The 18,426-nt window shown below is 39.9% G+C and overlaps 1 protein-coding gene across 6 annotated transcripts in view; it reads left to right on the forward strand.

The window, feature by feature from the left end:
• Positions 1 to 18,426, forward strand: part of LOC105390594 (fasciclin-1) — an 86,368-nt gene that overhangs the window by 38,098 nt on the left and 29,844 nt on the right. For all 6 annotated transcript variants that reach the window (XM_038119033.2, XM_038119180.2, XM_038119090.2 and 3 more), the window contains exon 2: positions 18,169 to 18,307. In XM_038119033.2, coding sequence (XP_037974961.2) covers positions 18,169 to 18,307 — 139 coding nt within the window. The remainder of the gene's footprint in view (positions 1 to 18,168; positions 18,308 to 18,426) is intronic.

Consider the following 18,426-nt stretch of genomic DNA (forward strand, 5'->3'; position numbering starts at 1 on the left):
AAATTGCGGAACTGAATGAAGGTGCGATGTAATTTGTAGCCCCGTTGTTTGTCTGACGGTCGGTGTTTACGTAAATTACGGGTAATGCCGCTCATTTCATTTTTGTTTTGGAGATTTCGTCGTATATTTTAAATTGAGATCATTTTCTGTATCTTTTTGGTCAAACAAGATATTCTGAACAAAAGTAAATATTTCATATACGTACCTACTACTGAATCTAGGAAGACCGTTCAAAATACTCACGTGCAATGAAAAAGTTTTACCTGCCATTGACTATCTTTATGCCACTGCAACTTTTTCATTGCCCGTGGGTGTCGTCCAATATTCAATAATGATACCTACGTAAACACACGTAGACAAATAATTAATACTTGTTATAATAAATAAGTTTATAATTGAACATTACTTATTCTTTAATAAGAGGCAAGTAATCAAACTTGAAAACAAATGATTAATTAGAAATTATCGACTCTGGTTACAAACTCCGAAGCTTCTTTGAAACACAAAATGGCAGAAAGGTACAGCAAGATTCAGAAACACCTTCCAAATTTTCGCTTTTCACAGTGTGAATTGGACTTTTTCATTAAATCACAAGTTACAAAAACCTGTACTAGCTTATTTAGCCGATTGTACTTACCTTCGAAGTTTATTGGGCCGAATTTAGGAAGCTAATTATTACCTTGACTTAATACCGGTAGCAAATTTTTGCCGCATCTGCCACGGTTTATGAAATATTATAATGAAATATAACCTCATTATACTGTAGCTCCTTAATTAGGAATTTTTAATCCCTATATTTACGGAGAGGATGTTTTAGGGAGTTCAGTTATTCCCGTACCGTATTTTCTGAATTAAAATATATACTATTTACAAATATTTGAACCATAGACATATCGTAGTTAGTCCTAGGCAGAGTTTACGCATTCGTTTAAACCTACTGATAATACAAAATTATTTGTATCACTTGTATAAAAATATAAGTTACATGTGTAATGATAGTTATAATTGAAGTTGTATTCCTCTAATGCGCGTTTTTTTTTGGTTACAGGTAAAGTCAAAAATATGAAAAACGCTACGTTGTACAACCGGCAAACTGACAACGCCTTGACGATGTAGTGGTGAAGAACTGGCAATTATAAACGGATGAGGTCTTAAGTTTAGATCCTATTCTTTATGTTTCAATGCTACTGCCAGCTTCGCTGCCTTTGAGCAAACAGAAAAACTGCCGGAAAATCTTATCAGTTATTTTTTATTTAAAAGATACAAAAAACATGTATCCCCGAGAGTTGACACGGTCACGAAATCTGCCATTAGCAAGTTCGCAACGACTGCCAGTAACTGAAAGTTTTCACGTAAAATAACTTTTTATTTCACACTCTCTACTCAAAAAACGATATTGTCCAATTTTATAAACCGATCAGGGGGAATCCAGCCGAATCACGTATCCCGCTGTGAGTAATAAGACGTGATAAAAGTCCCTCCCTACTATTATTAGATCAACTACGTAATATGTATATTACGCAAGTAAAAAATATTCTAAAGTTTTCCAAGTGCCCGACTTATTTTGTTAACAGTGGATCAAGTTTTCAATCAAACAATTATTAAGAAAACAATCACATTAGTTTCTCTTTTTCCGACCTACGAACCCGCATTTAAATTCAAAGTACGTTTACACACTAACAGTGAAACTAGTTGAACAAAAAAAGAACGCTTTAAAGTTATTACCACTGCCCATTTTACTGTCAATCGATGCCGTTTACAAGCTGCGGGACCAACCTAGGTGCAGCTGTTAGGAGCAGGGCGAGGCTCAATGATATTGTGTGTGTGTGTGTGTGTGTGTTATAGCACCATGCATGAATTACGCGACCCACAAGATAAGAAGCATTAATATTACCCGTACAAGCGTGTCGAATGGAAGCCAACTTGCCCCGCCCATGCTGTGTTGTCACCTTGCAGTTAAAATGTTGAAGATTTTTTAAAAGGGCTTTTATTGAAGCGTCCCATGCTACGTCCCTTCCATTCAACAGCCGATTGTTACCCGTCTCCCGTTGAGCTACAACAATGAATTAAATCAGATTAACACTTAGCGAGCTGTGTAACTGTTTGTCGCAACAGCGGATCAAGATTAGGGCGTCAGTAATGGAACAGTTGAGGCACAATAGCCGTTAAATTCGTCGACAAAATATACAATTTCACACGTTAGGGGTGACGCGGATTTTTACGACGCGATCGGTTCGACGTTGGGCGCCATGGCATGGTTTTGCCAGTACAAATACAGAATTGCGGCGTTCTGTAAGTCTAGTTTCAGTGAAATGGCATGTAATGACAAGTATTGTAAGTGCTAACTCAGAATAATACCGTCTTGTAGGAATACTAGTAGTACGATATCTAGATAGATTCTCATATCCATGCTACAAGAAACCTGCCACATGCATGCCAAGTTCTAATGTAATACGGGGAGAGCTTATTGCCTTATCATCAGCAAAAACAACAACCATGAACCACTTTGTTTCATCAAATACATATCTATTTAAGTCAGAAATACATAACAGACCTCTGTTTTTATATAAAACGAGCATTGAATGAACTGTGCCTAGGTTCTTTCCTCTTGAAAAGTAGCCGACAAGAACCCCTCGAGTTCATTTACAAACACTCGGCGAATTCATTTCATTATAAAATGTCAAGTTTGTGCGATGAAAAAGCCTTCTTGATTATACAAATAATATTATTATTATCACATCGGCACACGGGCGTAATTTGTCTGTATGAAAAGGGAATTAAATGTATTTTATTTTAATGTATACAAATGATTTATGCATGAACAAATGTTGATATTTATCGCGAGGAGTAAAACATTTCTGTTGGTTTATAATATTCACGGGGATGTGTCACCGGTTTATGATTAAATTCCGCTTTTGATCAAAACGCTCGCTGGCGTTATATTGATCATTTTATCCGAATAAGGTCAAAGGGCGTTCAGAGTTACATTTTAATTTACAAATACCTATATGTATATACAGAGTGATAAAAACATATTTTAAGCCGAAAGTTGGTGACTTAAGTGGCCTATCTATCCAGATTATCCAGCTAGAGGTCCTAGAAGTATGAAAACATAAACAAACTTAGCATTATCACTAGCTAAAAGCTATCAAACTTTAGCAACATTGTTAAATTATTACCTTTCTGAGGTCATCAGAATTCTGATAATTCAAACTACAATTGCAATCCGCGATGTTCGCTCAACAACTCGCCTACGAATATAGAAATAGCAAATTCTTCCTCAAATAAAAGTGCACTTCCCCGTCTGGCGGCAAATTTAAGTAACTAATGAAGTTTCAAAAGGCTTGAACACTTTATTTACTCGAGTAACAACTTGCTTCAGCGGCGCTCGTGAGTCTTAGCTTCTTTGCAAGGACTTTGCGCAGTTCGTGTCTCCCCGACTGTGTGCTGATGGTAACCTCGCGGAAATATTGTATTAAATGCGCCTTAAGGGTCTGGCTACGTGAATATAATCAGCCGTGTTTTAGGTACCTAACTTCTAACTAGGTACTATCTACGATACATAAAGTGTGTACCTATTTCTATTATGATTTCCCATCCATAACATAAAATTTAGAGTAGGTACCTACTAGTTTCAGTTTTTAAGTTATAATAATCTGCCCACGGTGGACTTGAAAATATTGAACCATGGCTAAAAAGTAAATACCTACCAAATTATTATACAACGTCTATTTAAATGCATAACTAAATGCGAAAATATCAGTATCGCTTTCAATTTGAAATTCATTATTAAACCAATCTGGAACATACCAAATAACATACATTTCGCGGCGAACAAAAAATTTGCGCCTTTTATGAATTTGGATAGAAAATATTTTCCCGAGAGGAATTTCTTTCATTAAAATACGAAGATGTTACGAAATACACCTGAATATAAAATTAAGCCATGATCAAAATGAAATATTGCGTTTCGCGTTTGAAGGGACGGCCCAGGAGAATGTTGTGATATTTTCAGTAGTTAATGTCCCTAAAGTATACCCTCATTGAGCCACCTGGTCCAGATTTTATGAATGTTTTTGTGAATGGAATGAAACTAATTTAAAATGTACGCGTCGAAATTTGTTCTATAATGTTAGCATATATACGTAAACGTTAAGTTTGTATTGAAAAAAAAAGATTACCTATTTATTTTCAGTTTTTGAGTAACAAACAACGTCACCGCAGTAGAAGTGAAAGTGACGAATACTTAATATGTGCCTGTTTTAAATAATTACCTACTGAATTCTCAGAAATCAAAACGAACGTTGAACTGTTGCCGAAAGGAATAAACAAATTTTCGCATCTACGGCGTCTTAAAATAATCTGTTCAAATAACACCAGAACGTCCGAAATCTTAATTTATTTACTCGACTTTTATTATCATTTAACGCGGGAGCTTCCCGACTGAGAGCCGGCAACCCGGGCGTGCCACCTTTACAAATTCACACCGTCGTTTTCAATAAAATTCGTCTTTAAAACGAACTGACTCAGTTTAGTATAATAGGTACCAGCGATCCTTGTAAATACTCTTCGTTCATTTGTTTCTGTTCTCCGTCTCGAAATAGCTGTTTCAGTACAAGTTGTTTTTCCAAGTGGCTGGAGATTTAGTTGATTGTGCGATATTAAACCTTGCTCTTTCTTTGATAGTTTTTTTCTGCCGTTCTCGGTTCTGCTGCGCAAGAAAGGTAATATCCTTGTTTTGTGTGTTCTTTGTGCAATTGCTTTTGTTTATATCATGAGTCGTATTCCTATTTTTGTAAGCAGCAATGCATGGATACGTTTGATAGAATCCTTTGCCGTCGGCGCCTTTGTTAGATAAATAAGCGGTGCCTTATTCATTTTCTATTGTCTCTCTATCTTGTGAGGTTTCCTTTAGGTTACCGGCGCTGCCATGGAAGTGCTAATGACTAAGAACTGGCACAAAGGCCCCGTCGCCTACTTGGGCTAACAGGTACCAGCACCGCAGGAGTTCAGAAGATATGATTGCTATTGTTGTAATAATGGCGCATTGTGCGTTCAGGCGCTCGCTCTAAGCTATCACTGATCAACTTCAGCATGATTTATACGTGTCTCTAGTAATATACTGCCTGTGTAATGCAAAGTTGCATGCCTTTACAGCGTCGAATCTAGCTTAAGCGCGCTTGCAGGCTTTAGACTGATCAGCTTAGCTTAGAAGAGCGGAGATTTTTTACTTGGCTAATTTATTTTCCGCTGGATGCTGACAGCCACTCAGCCCGCGGCGGCGGCGGCGGCGGCGGCGGCGGAAATCAATTACCTTCATTCCATCACATAACTAGCGGGGGACAGACTTGATGAATGCAGATCAAAGAGACATATTAATGGAAATCCACACACGCGCGACAACCGGCCATTAAAACCCGATCAAATCTGAGCCGCTTTACATATTCATAGCAACGGAACCTTTATTATGATGTTTTATTTTATAACCGTCGCTGTTCCAAATTTTATGAAATCTGAAAATTTGCTGAAAATATATCATTGTTTTTCATTGAGCAAATAATGTTTAAAAGCTTTATCCCGTAAATTAATCGATCGTTTTGAATCATGACAGTTTTTTTTGCGTGAATTCAAAATTTCTCGGGGAAGATTCAGTGGACCTTTTCAGATTATATCAGGCTCAAACTGCTGGCTTGACATTATGATAAATAATATTTAGGGTGGGGTCACTGGCGGAAATGCTCGCAATTTGTCGCCTTTTCCATCTGAAATATAATATTTTCCATTTTATTACCAGGGTGCATAACTGATACTTCAGCATAAATGTTTTATTAAACAGCTGTAACATCACAAAAAGATCTACCACCTTTCTTTCATTCCAGTGATTTTGAAATTAGTATAATTATTTCTATGTTCTGAACCATTTCTGAACAGAATTGAGTTTTCTTTCAATTCGCTCTCATTGTTGCACTGCGTCATGTGTGCCGCATGTGCCGTGATGTCCACTGGGAGGTCCGGCGGTGTACGCTTTTATATTCCCTCTAACAAGCGCCAATAATGTTACAGAAAGCAATTGTTGATAACTCTCACGAGCGAATCAAATCATAGAGCGGCTTATAAAGTGCCGATTTAATCTGGCAGAGTGTTGCTGAAAACTGACCTTTACTACATTCAGGTTCGTTTCAATTCATGTTTCTGTCTTTGTCGATCCTGTAGGGTTGTGGGCCGTGTGAGGGAGATGGAGGAGTGGGAATCAGATAAGGTTTTGAACGAGGTAGTTTCTTATCAGACGCCTGCATCGCGCCTCGCTCCACTGAACCACCATTTCATTACGAGGTCTGCAGATGGGTATGCAAAGCTGTTGTTAAATAAAACAGCGTTTTTCGCTTTGCTTTTGCTTTCTAAATATTATTTTTAACGAACGTGAATTACTTGGTTAAACACTACTTAGTACTTACTGATATATTAGGGTGGGATATATCAGTTTTTTTTATCGTTACCTTCTCCTTTGGTAGGTGGGATGGATAGAAGTAATAAACTAATGGTAGGAGGTAAATTTTTCAGTTTTCTCCCATAGTTTATGAACACAGGGTTTATTATGAGTGCGTATTACGATTATCTAACGGTTATTTCATGTTATGGTTATGGTATATTTTTAAGTCATTTATAAATATATAAAATAGCTCTTCATTAAAACAAATACAAATGGCCATCTGCAAACTGCGATCGGACCATTAAGCCGTCATCGTTAAAACTTTGTTCTGAAACTTTTCATCATTATTATAATAGAAGCGTCATAAACTACCCGCCGAATGATTGGAATATAACGACGGCAGTAAAACATTCGTTCCCTGACAATAAACAGCGGCATTCGTATAATAAGGTTATTCGAGAGTTTCATATGTATGAGCAGAAATCTGTACGCTACTGGAGGTCACTCTATATGACAAAAAATCCACGACTCTATCTCGTTGTATTTAACGTGCCGATTTCCCCACAGCAGTCGTTCGTTTTTTGTCAATATAGATATGGTATAGATAGAGTAACCCTACTGACTCAGTCGTTAAGTTGGCAGTTTTGGCAGCAGGCGTGGGTCGTTGCCCGTCTGTTCTGTTACTATTATTTAATCTGTGGTCCGCAGAGTTACCGGCTCCCGCCAACACTACATACTACTACATACCAACTTGCGAGGAAGTTATTATTCTGACCTACATACTAATATTTGCACCTTAGCTTGAGATTAGGTGGTTGAGTTGGGATTGTTGAACAGAGATTTTCTATAAGGAAAATACGCGCTATAGTTTTCTGGAAAAACTTACCAAAGAAAGGAATGGCTAACGAATACAAAATGTTGTAAAAATCCCTCTACTACAAAGGAATAATCCTGCTTAGTAACAATCTTGCTGTAAGTAAACCGGATTACTAGCACGGACAATGAGTGAAATATGCAAACAGAACTCCGGGCAGGACAAATAAATCTATTTCGCAAATCCGGGGGGGGGCAGTATCATAATCAATATTGATGAAGGTTGTAATGAAACGGGCCACGGCGGCGCTGCTAGAATTTTAATCGTGCTACCCGACCAAATTACGTATGCAGTTATCTCGTTACGATGTGTATTCTCTGGGGTAACGCTAAAAGGCTTCCGAGTGGGTATGCTAAGAGGTTGGTTAGTCGGTTCTTTGGGTAACGTGCTATATTATTTTGCCTAAGTGCTGGAAGCCGAAGATTTATTGCAGTTTTATCTTGTTTGTATTTTTTTAAACTAAGCTGCATTAGTAGCTATACACTTTTGTATCTTGTGAAACTAAGAAACCGTCAATATTTGTGAGTTTCAGTGTAAAAAAGGTTAGGTTACTTGAAGCTGACAACAGGCTGGGTCAGTAAATACATTTATAAAAAAGGTAAAGGAAACTATAAACACAAAAAAATCCATACAAAAAGAAAATAATATTAACCCTGTTACCTATGTATCAGCACAGAACAATCACATCCACCAAACAACTGACACAGAACATTCATCCGCCCGTGGCGCCCCCTGGGAGGGGTTCGGGGTTCGATTCTCGGCCGGACACCTGTTCCCGCCATGTTTGTGTCCGCAGGCTACAATCAGAGCGCATTGTCACCCTACGCGGCTAATTAATGGCATCTTGTTATAGATTTCCACGTTGTTATAGAGTCCCCACTGACCGTATCTGGGCGTTGCATCGGATTTTGGGACTTTGGTAATTATGTTTGTTGTTGCCCGTGTTCAATATTTAATTGTTTAATCATGTTTAAGGTGAATACGGTGGGGTGGGTTTAATGTAGTTTTATCAGAGATATACTATGTAGTTGTGAACACACTGCAAAACACGGTTTAAAGTAAATTATATATTTCAAGAGTGTGTATTGTATTGTTAGCGATCAGAAGTGGATTAGATTAAAAAAAAGAACGGTTACAAACAAATTTACCTTTATTTACAGTTATTGCAACAAATTACATACTAGAAACTAAAACTAAACGGAATTCACTCGATTAACACAAAACACCAATTTACAATGCACACAAAAATAATTAATCAACAAGAAATTAATAAACAAAAGAACACGGGTACTTCCCAACCAGCAAGTCGCGTAGATCACGATAGACGTCCGTCGAGAGGTAGCGCAGCCGAGCAAATGGGCTGCATGGCCTGAGCGGCTTCCTTATATAGCGTCGGGGTCGGACGCGCTATTCTGATCCGTAGGACAGTGGGGGCAGTGCTAACACGGCCTTTCCTGACTAGGAGTCGTCCTCGACGACCTCCTGAGGGGTCTGTGCTGGCCCTGGCACGCTGCTTGGTCCTGATGGTTGCGCTTCGCCTTGTGATGCTGATGATCCTGCTTCAGAATCATCCGTCTCATTACCTGAAAACATGAGACAGTTATTCAAAAGTTCTAATGTCAAAAGAGCCTATCGCTTAATCTAGCTCATAAGAAACAAGCAAAGCATCAGTATTTAAATGAATGGGCCCAATGTCTTACAACTTCGTTGGCTAGCATCTTCAAACTTGGCTTCAGGTACAGGCACAGGATCTGTGAACAAATCAGATGGAAGGCGTCCCAACCACCTGCGCTCAGTCGGAGGCATCACTGATTCGCACGACTGAGGAGTTAGAGGCATCACTGAATCGCATAACTCGATGGACCAGCTGAAGAGTCAGAGGCATCACTGATTCGCATTACTCACACAGCGCAAGACAAGAGACAAGTCTTGGTACATGATGTGGTAGACAAGAGGCATCACTGATTCGCAAGTCTACCAACATCCCCACATGATGGTGTTAATGGTCCAGCACGCCATGTCTATAACTGTTTCTAATTTATTAATTTAGGGGGGTATTAGATGGCGGCCTTAGAGTTTAGAAAGTATGGGTCTGTTATGATTATTAAAGGGGAGCAAAGAGGGACAATAAGATAAGAGACATGACGGCTAAAGCAAAAGCACACATCAACTCACATTCGAAGAAAGCAGCACACGTATCAGGGCACCACTCTCCACGCCAGGGGACCAGATACTCCGCAGCCGCCTGAGTGGTCTTGCCATATGACCCGCTCAGCAGCTTCAACTCGTAGCGGTCACTCGGCAAGGCCTTGAGCACTCGGTATGGCCCTCGCATCCCTGGATCTAACTTTCCTGTTGACTGCGAGTATTTAATAACAAACACAAGGTCATCAATATTAAACTTGCGAGGCGGTCGCCTCTGCCGGTTGACTGTAGTGTCCTGTTGAGCCTGATTTTTCTTCAGAAGGTCATTGGCTCTAGCTCTGCATAACTCCCGCCATGCATCGCGCGGAGTCTGTTGTGAATTATCTATGGCCACATCACGGATCAATGACCGCAATACTGGAGTGACAGCGTCAATTCCTACTAGGAGGTTCAGGGCAGAGTGTTGTGTGGTCTTCTGCTTCGTCATATTCAGAACCAGCTGCAGCCGCCATAATTGCTCAGACCACGAAGCGCCTTTGTGATTGGCTTCGATCCTAATCATGTTAAGGACCGTTCTAGCATACCTCTCTACTTGACCATTAGCATGGTGCATCTCGGGTGTTATGTGATGGATATCGCACCCAATGTCAGTGAGAAATCGAATGAATTCCGCTGATTCGAACATTCGGCCGCGATCGGTTATTAAAAGCTTGGGTGCACCAAAGAGAGAGACTGCCTCAGTAAATGTGCGTTTGAGTTCACCTACATCCTGACGGTATATGGGATACAACAAACAGAATTTGGAAAAAGCGTCTATCATTAGCAAAACAAACTTATAGCCGTTTGATTCGGGTAAAGGACCCAACACATCTAAATGCAATGTGTGGAAGGGAACATTAGGTTTTTCCCAGGAAGTAATAGGCTGGTGAGGCGCCCTGGGGACTCGCTTTTTGGAAACACAGACTAAACAATGGGCAATGTACTTAGCAACGAATTGCCGTAGGCCGGGGAACCAAAAGTGCTTCAACACAAGATGCAGAACCTTATCTACACCAATGTGCTCATGCTCGTCGTGAAAAATTCTTAGTAAGCTCAGCCTATGGCCCTTAGGGATAAAACAAAGCAGTCTTGGTTCCTCTCCTATAGGTTCGTACCGATAGTACAGGAGGTCATTTTGATTTACATAGCGACGCGTATCTAGCTCACCGTCACGCAATTTTTGCAACAAGGTCTGTGTTTCGCTGTCAGCTGACTGGGCTATTTGCGCCCAATTACGCGGTTTGGTTATGTGATGGACTTGGGTGGATGGGTTCCGGCTAAGATAATCAGCGTGTGACATCATCACGCCTTTTCGATACTCGATGTCGAAATCAAAATCTTGAAGATAAACCCACCACCGAGCCACGCGGGGAAGCAAGTCCTTTTTGTTTTGTGTGGCCTTGAGAGCATTGCAGTCGGTTACAATCTTAAACTTTAATCCAATCAAATAATGACGAAAGTGCTGCAACGCTCTCACGACCGCCAAGGTTTCAAGCTCATACGAGTGGTATTTGCGTTCCGCACCCTGCGTAGCCTTACTATAGTAGCTCACTACGTGTTTGGTACCGTCAGCCCATGTCTGCATAAGGACAGCGCCATAGCCTATACCACTCGCATCAGTATGAAGCTCTGTTTGAAGCTGAGGGTCAAATATGGACAGAATAGGTTCACTAGTTAGATGAGTGATTATTTCTTGCCGTACCTGTTCCTGCTCCGGTCCCCAACAAAATTCGACATTATTTTTTGTTAAACGGGAAATACACGCCGTTTTTGTCGCGTAGTTCTTAATGTATCGACGGAAATATCCTGCTAATCCCAAAAACTGTCTAACTTGTCTCACATTACTGGGGATCGGTGCATTAACCAAGGCTTCAACCTTTCGAGGGCTCGGCCCTACCTGACCTTGGCTCACCACTCGTCCTAAGTATTCGACTTTTGTAGCAAGAAACGAACATTTTCCTAGATTGATGGAAAACCCTGCATCAGTTAACGTTTTTAAGACATCGCGTAATCGAACAATGCCCTCCTCAACAGTATTACTCATAATGAGTACGTCATCTACGTATACGAGTACGTACCCCGCTTCGATATGACTTCGCAGTGTTTTATTTATGATGCGCTGATAGACTATCGGCGAATTTGTTAATCCATAGGGCATCCGCAAATACTCATAGTGGCCTTCGGGTGTTACAAAGGCGGTTTTATGAATTGAGGCCTCATCTATGGGTATTTGGTGGAAGCCGGTAGCCATATCTAGGCTGGAGAAGAATTTAAAATGACCCAAGCGGTCGATGTGGTCGTCTATCAGAGGCAGGGGATATCGTTCCCTAGAAGTCAACTTATTTAACGCTCGGTAGTCGACACACATGCGATCGCTTCCGTCTTTCTTTTTCACGAGTATTATGGGGCTTGCATACTCCGAGTTAGACTCCCTAATAATGCCCTTCTCTAAAAGATCACGCACTATGTCTCTAACTATCAACTTCTCTTGATGAGAGAGCTTGTAAGGCCTGTACGCAACCGGCGTATTGTTTGTGAGGTTTATGTGCATATTTCCTGTCGTAACTGTTGTTGTGGCAGTGCCGGTAATTAAGAAATCTCTAAAATCTTTAATTACTTGAAGAAGTGACACACGCTCGGGACCCAAAAGGGGCGAGTTAATCGAATTCGGTTCATCAACTACAATTGAGTTAACTAACGCCGCAACTTTACTAGAATGCGTTAAGTATTGCCTGTCCTTAGTTCTTATGTAAGTTACACCGTCGCGGTTGAGAATATCTGTACCCACAATTAATGGAAAACTCATACAAGTTCCCGGTACAATAACGAAGTCGGCTTCAATAGAAATCTCGGCAAATTCAACCGTAAGCGTGACAAAACTATCAGCTTCTATTGTGCCATCACTTATTCCTTTCAATGTGCATCGCGTGGGCTTTTTCTCACATGAAAAATATTTTAAGACGTCTGCTGATATCATTGAAATGTTTAAAGCGCCACTGTCGATAAGCACATCGATAGGAACTCCTTGAATGACAGCGGTAACAACATCAGTATTCTTCACATCCGTTTTAGGGCGTTCACTACAAAGGTTTACATTCCGTTTGTTTTGGGACCGGGCCCTGTCTTTCGCAAAACAAGAATCTTCGGCGTGACCTGGTTTCTTACAAAAATTGCACGTAACTTTACTAGAGTTGGCACTTTCGGAGTTTTGAAATGGCTTTTGTGACGAAGAACTATTTTGGTCGAGCTTAGGTTTTTTAGGGCAAACGTTACTCTTATGTCCGATTTGGCCACAATTGAAACATTTAAGAGTGTTGTTTTGACTATGCATAGGCCTCTTTTTACCATGAATTTGTCGAGGATCCACTTTACTACGGTTAGGTTTCGTGTAAATTGAAAGGAACGACACCAAGTCTTCACTATTTAAATTGGCGTTGGCTGCTGCCGCCCGAACCTGAGGGTCAGTAATACCTCGAATCACGAGCGACACCATTAACTCCTCACTGAGGCCCTTCACGATTCGTAAACGTAATAACATCCGCCGTGCATACTCTGCGTACGTAAGAAATTTATCTGAGTTAATCGTTATGGTTTCGCAAAGGATGTTTGCATAATCTAGTTTCCGGGGACAAAGGGGCTTAAATTCGCGTACAAAATTAGACCACGATCTGTCCTGCGTCACCCATTCGTTCAACCACGTGCGAGCGTCACCCCTCAAACATCCTGCCACACGAGATAAACACTCAGAGTCCTGCCAATTATTCGCTATCCTCGCACGATCTACTTCTTCACACCATACGTCAATATTATGGATAGATGGGTCGAAATTCGAGACAAAGTAATTTTGCGAGCGCGAAGAACTAAACGACTTTAAAGCTTCTACTATGAGGCGCGTAGATTCTGGTAAAGATTCAGCATCGCATTGAGATTGTGCTGTAGGAATATTCGATTCGTTATGAGACAGGTCATTTATGCTACTTGAAGCGTCTACTAATAACTCATTCGACAAGTTTTGGTTTTTATTTTGCACTTCGGGGGTAGATTGAGAATTAACCGCCAAAATTTTATCACTAGCTATGTCCTGATGAGATCTACCGACACTGTTACTTTCCAAGGCACTTAAACGCGTCATTACGTTATTGAGAGCTTGCACTAATGTAGAATTGTCAACCCGAGGCAACGCGGGCGTACGTGACCGGTCCCGTGACCGCCGAACATTGGTGTCTCGCCGCCGAGACCTACTTCTAGATTCGCGTCCATTATTTATTCGCCGTGACCTACTCCTAGATCTACGCGCTTTATCATGTCCACGCGTCTTGCTGCGCGATTTTCTATGTCTACCAGACATTCTAGTCAGTAGCAAAACAAATTAGGAACACTCAACAAAAATCAGAAACAAACAAAACAAAAAAAATATGTGTGGGTAGAAATTGGTGCTTTGTTGGTTGATTATTTAAATTCCAACTAAATAACAAAACTAGGCCTTGTGGGCTTGAGCTATCCCACTTCTGATGTTAGCGATCAGAAGTGGATTAGATTAAAAAAAAGAACGGTTACAAACAAATTTACCTTTATTTACAGTTATTGCAACAAATTACATACTAGAAACTAAAACTAAACGGAATTCACTCGATTAACACAAAACACCAATTTACAATGCACACAAAAATAATTAATCAACAAGAAATTAATAAACAAAAGAACACGGGTACTTCCCAACCAGCAAGTCGCGTAGATCACGATAGACGTCCGTCGAGAGGTAGCGCAGCCGAGCAAATGGGCTGCATGGCCTGAGCGGCTTCCTTATATAGCGTCGGGGTCGGACGCGCTATTCTGATCCGTAGGACAGTGGGGGCAGTGCTAACAGTATGGTAATTTCATCAATGGTTTCAAACTTTCTTGTAAGTAGGAAGCTTAATTGTGGCCATAAAAGAGCTTTTAATTTTTTGTTATATGATAAACTAATGAATAAGTATTTAGTTTTTTTTTGGTATTTAGAGGCTTTTATTTAGCTTGCTGACCAAGACTTCGGTCTTGTTTTAATCCGCTTATCGACCAGTGACGGGGCTAAGCAACCGTAATCTTCTGAAAACAGCTTAATGTACTTTCCAGGAAAACTGAAATGCTTTGACCAGTCAATAATTAATATAACTCAGTATTTTCAGTTTTTTAAAGAGTTTTTATTTACTGTCGTTTTGCCTATGTAGTAAATACCTACTGTAGCATGGAATCATACTTCAAGATTCTTCGTAAGCATTGTGAATTCAGTTAATGAAGTCAAGATAAATAAAAATATTAAAATATATAAAAGACATTGCTCATTTAAAGCTTCCTAAACTAAAATGATTATTTATATATCCGTTAACTTTTCAGCAGGGACAGACTGGGTTCGCTTCAGTAAGCTTCAGCACAGCTGCAGTTCAAACTTACAGATGTTTTTTCAACTGGAAATTTGTTCGTAACTTTTTTTTGCTTTAGCATGGAAATCGCGTCTATGAGTGACCATTTTTGTTTCTTTCTTGATACTACTTTGATTCATCACTATGGCATAGTAATGTTACAGCTAGCTGTTCGGTTAACAAAAGCGGCTATGAAACTTGACGAATTAATGATTTTTTTTTAAAATAAAATATTATACCGTGTTAGGTTTGTTTTTTAACTCTAACAAAAGCTCTCTAATTGCCTTGTTTATTTTTCGAATAATAAACTCAATGTTTACTCTCATCCGAACTGAAACTCGGGAACTAAAACATATGAAATATACTAAGACCGCATATAAGTACCTTAATTTTATTTATCAAATTTTCAGGTATTTACACAATTAATTGGTATTTGTTAAGGTGTAATTTCAGAAATGGCAGTTACTACAGTACTTCATTGGTGATCAATATTAAATTTTATTTCGACAAAGTAGAATGTTAAATTGTGCTTGGCACATTCCTGTTTATGTACATGATTGTTCCTGTACCAAAATACATCCAGCTGTCTACTTGTACCTTAGTTGATGTGAGTTGTCTTTTGTTATCGTTCACAAAAGTCGCCAATTCTCGAGAGTCAGTCGCCCTCGGAGGATATCTCATGAATGAATATTGAAAATAGAATGCTAAGAACCCTTTGTAAAAAACTTCTGTCTTTTGCTCTCTTGAAATTGTATCTTTGTATTATAGAATAGCTTTTGTAACACTTTGGTTGGTCAATTAAAGATGTCTCTGTCTACGAATATCAGATGACACATCTAAGCTGACCTGTGTAATATTTTCCAGCTTTGTCTAATGAATAGCGATATTATACCAGACTAGATTTTTCAGGTAACTTTCACCAAAAAATAATATGTATTAAAAAAGAGACATACTTGCCTTCTAAACTTCTCCACCCTAGCACGACATGAACACCGTAGGCTGAATAATATGCTAGTAAATAGCCCAGAGTGGGTCGCGCGACAGATGTGGGCCAATCTCATTACGCGCGGCCCGCTGTTACGACATGCTATTGCCCACATTTACACACTGGTTACAATAATATATAACTCCATAAATTTGAAGGTACAGCCATAATAAGAGGCATGTGCCTGTGGGACATCTCTAAATCGACGAACGAACAAGAATTGTCACGCAATCGGCACGGTTAATTAATACAATGAGGTAGAGCGGTGGTTAGCACCGCTTCGGAATAACAAAATTGACGGTTTACAGAGTTCTGTTATCTCAGATACATACGTGGCACATACTTCTATCATTGATTTAAATAATTTTACATTACTAACCTAAAATCTCTCTACCACATTGTTATAATAAAATAACTCTAGCAAATTCTTAGTAAGTAGTGATTCGATATCATCAGATAAATACCTAATTCAATAATCCATCTATTGGCGACTCCAACTATTAGTGGCCTTTCATCGACATCTATTTATAGAACGGACATAATGTAACCTTTCCATCCCTTCTGCTACGATGATATCGTATTACTTTCACAAATATACTGATGTTTGTTTAGAAAATACATTTTAATATCGTGTTTCTACAAAAGGAGCTTTTTATCTTAAGTATTCTTTATATTTTTGGGAGGAATGTATTTTGTTATAAATATAGAAATATAGTATATGAATAGAGTTTTTTTTCAGTAAAAGATGCTGACATTCTTTTCCGTTCCATCGATCAAAATGCGCCTACAGACGAATACTCGTATAGGACCGACCCTCCCAAAGAGACCTCAGTCTGTCCTCGGCTTTCCTCATCCATCATCTACCTATTACGTTATCTTGCCCGGTCCAAGTTTACCAAACATGATCAATGTAGTCAATATACCTAATAATAATGTGTGGGGACATCTCACACACGATACGACTTCAAGCTAGACAGAGCCTGTAATATGGGTATCGGACAGCTGATATACACAGATTATATTATGCAAACATAACATAAACACCCACGACCCGAGAACAAATATCTGCCGTGGCCGGGGATCGAACCCGGACCTTCGGAATTGCAGTCAGATTCACTCACCACTACACCATTCGGTCCTGAGTAGTTTGTTATCTTGTCTATTTGCCTCTCTTCCCATTGATCGAGTTACACAACTTGATTACAATTCATGCGGCGCGCTGATTGGGCGGCGGCCAAGGTGTCGATTCTGGCGCGCACTCTCGCCCTCCAGGGACCCTATTGTGTAGTTCGATATTAACTCTCTACAATATTAGATAAAGTTTTGCGCACAAGTTTCGCTACTGTGCTAAGTAGAAGTTACTTTCGTTGGCGTGATTGCTGGTTGGAGTAATAAATGGAATGCTGTAAGGAATGAAGTTAGATAATATTACTAAATACATACATACCTACTCCAATGTTTTAACAGATTTGTGACCGGATAGCGCAGTGGTTATATACATATGTATACTTAGTGGCTCTAATAACAGCTGTGACGAGGGGCCCGGGTTTGATGTCTTGGTTGTTATATATTTGTGTTGTGTGATATCTTCAACCTTTCAAGTGTGGAGATTTTCTTGTTCTTACATAATGCAGTTTTTAACTATTTTGAACTAGATTATTATATGAAATTCAACGTGAAAAAAAACCACTTAATAATAATTGTTCTACTCTAACCCACAATAGCTATTGTATTCAGTCGGTGGTAGTATTACTAGTATTAGTAATCTGAGTATTTTATTAATTTTGTTTCCATCTGAAAACCCGGTATTATTCATGAAATACGACGCGCATAGCTGTGTAGAGCGTAATCAACTTGGCACTTCACCAGAAAGTGTTCGGTGCGGCCTATTTCGTATTTCAGATCAATTTAGCCCTTTCCTAACTACTCACTGAAAAAGCTGGGTGTTAAATGGCCTCTACATCTTTGTTTTTAAAGATATTGATATTATTGATTGATTGAAAGGGCAGGACAATGCCATTTGAATCCAGTCCTAGCGCTACCCCCCGACACGTTTTTCATCTCAAATATGCTGCCAACCTCAGCCACTATGACATTTAGTCCAGAAGGCGTAGCACGGGGAGCAAGACGCGCAGCAAGACCACATAACAAAAGTCTTCCATCGCGCGACTTTGAGAGCGAGTTCGACGGAAAACTTTTGTCACGTCTTGACGTGCCGTCACGCGTCTTGCGCCCTCGACTTTCATTGCTATATTATTTTCTCCATCATCAACTAACTCTCACCCTTGGCCCACAGTTCCTGGCACTTCTGGAGCGGAATGCGGTGGCCAACACGTCCCTGCAGTACCGGCAGCTGACGCTGTTCGCGCCCACCAACCAGGCCTTCCAGCGGTACGCCGGCGAGATGGACGACTCGCTCGTGCTCTATCATATAGGTGAGAGAGATAAGGAATATGCGATGAGAGTTATGAAAAAGTTCCAACGGATAGGTCCGTTTTCATTGCTCGCTATCGTATCTTGTGCTGTATCATATAGGTGAGACGGAGAAAGAATA

Source organism: Plutella xylostella, chromosome 9, assembly GCF_932276165.1.
Source record: "Plutella xylostella chromosome 9, ilPluXylo3.1, whole genome shotgun sequence".
Lineage (NCBI taxonomy): Eukaryota > Metazoa > Arthropoda > Insecta > Lepidoptera > Plutellidae > Plutella > Plutella xylostella.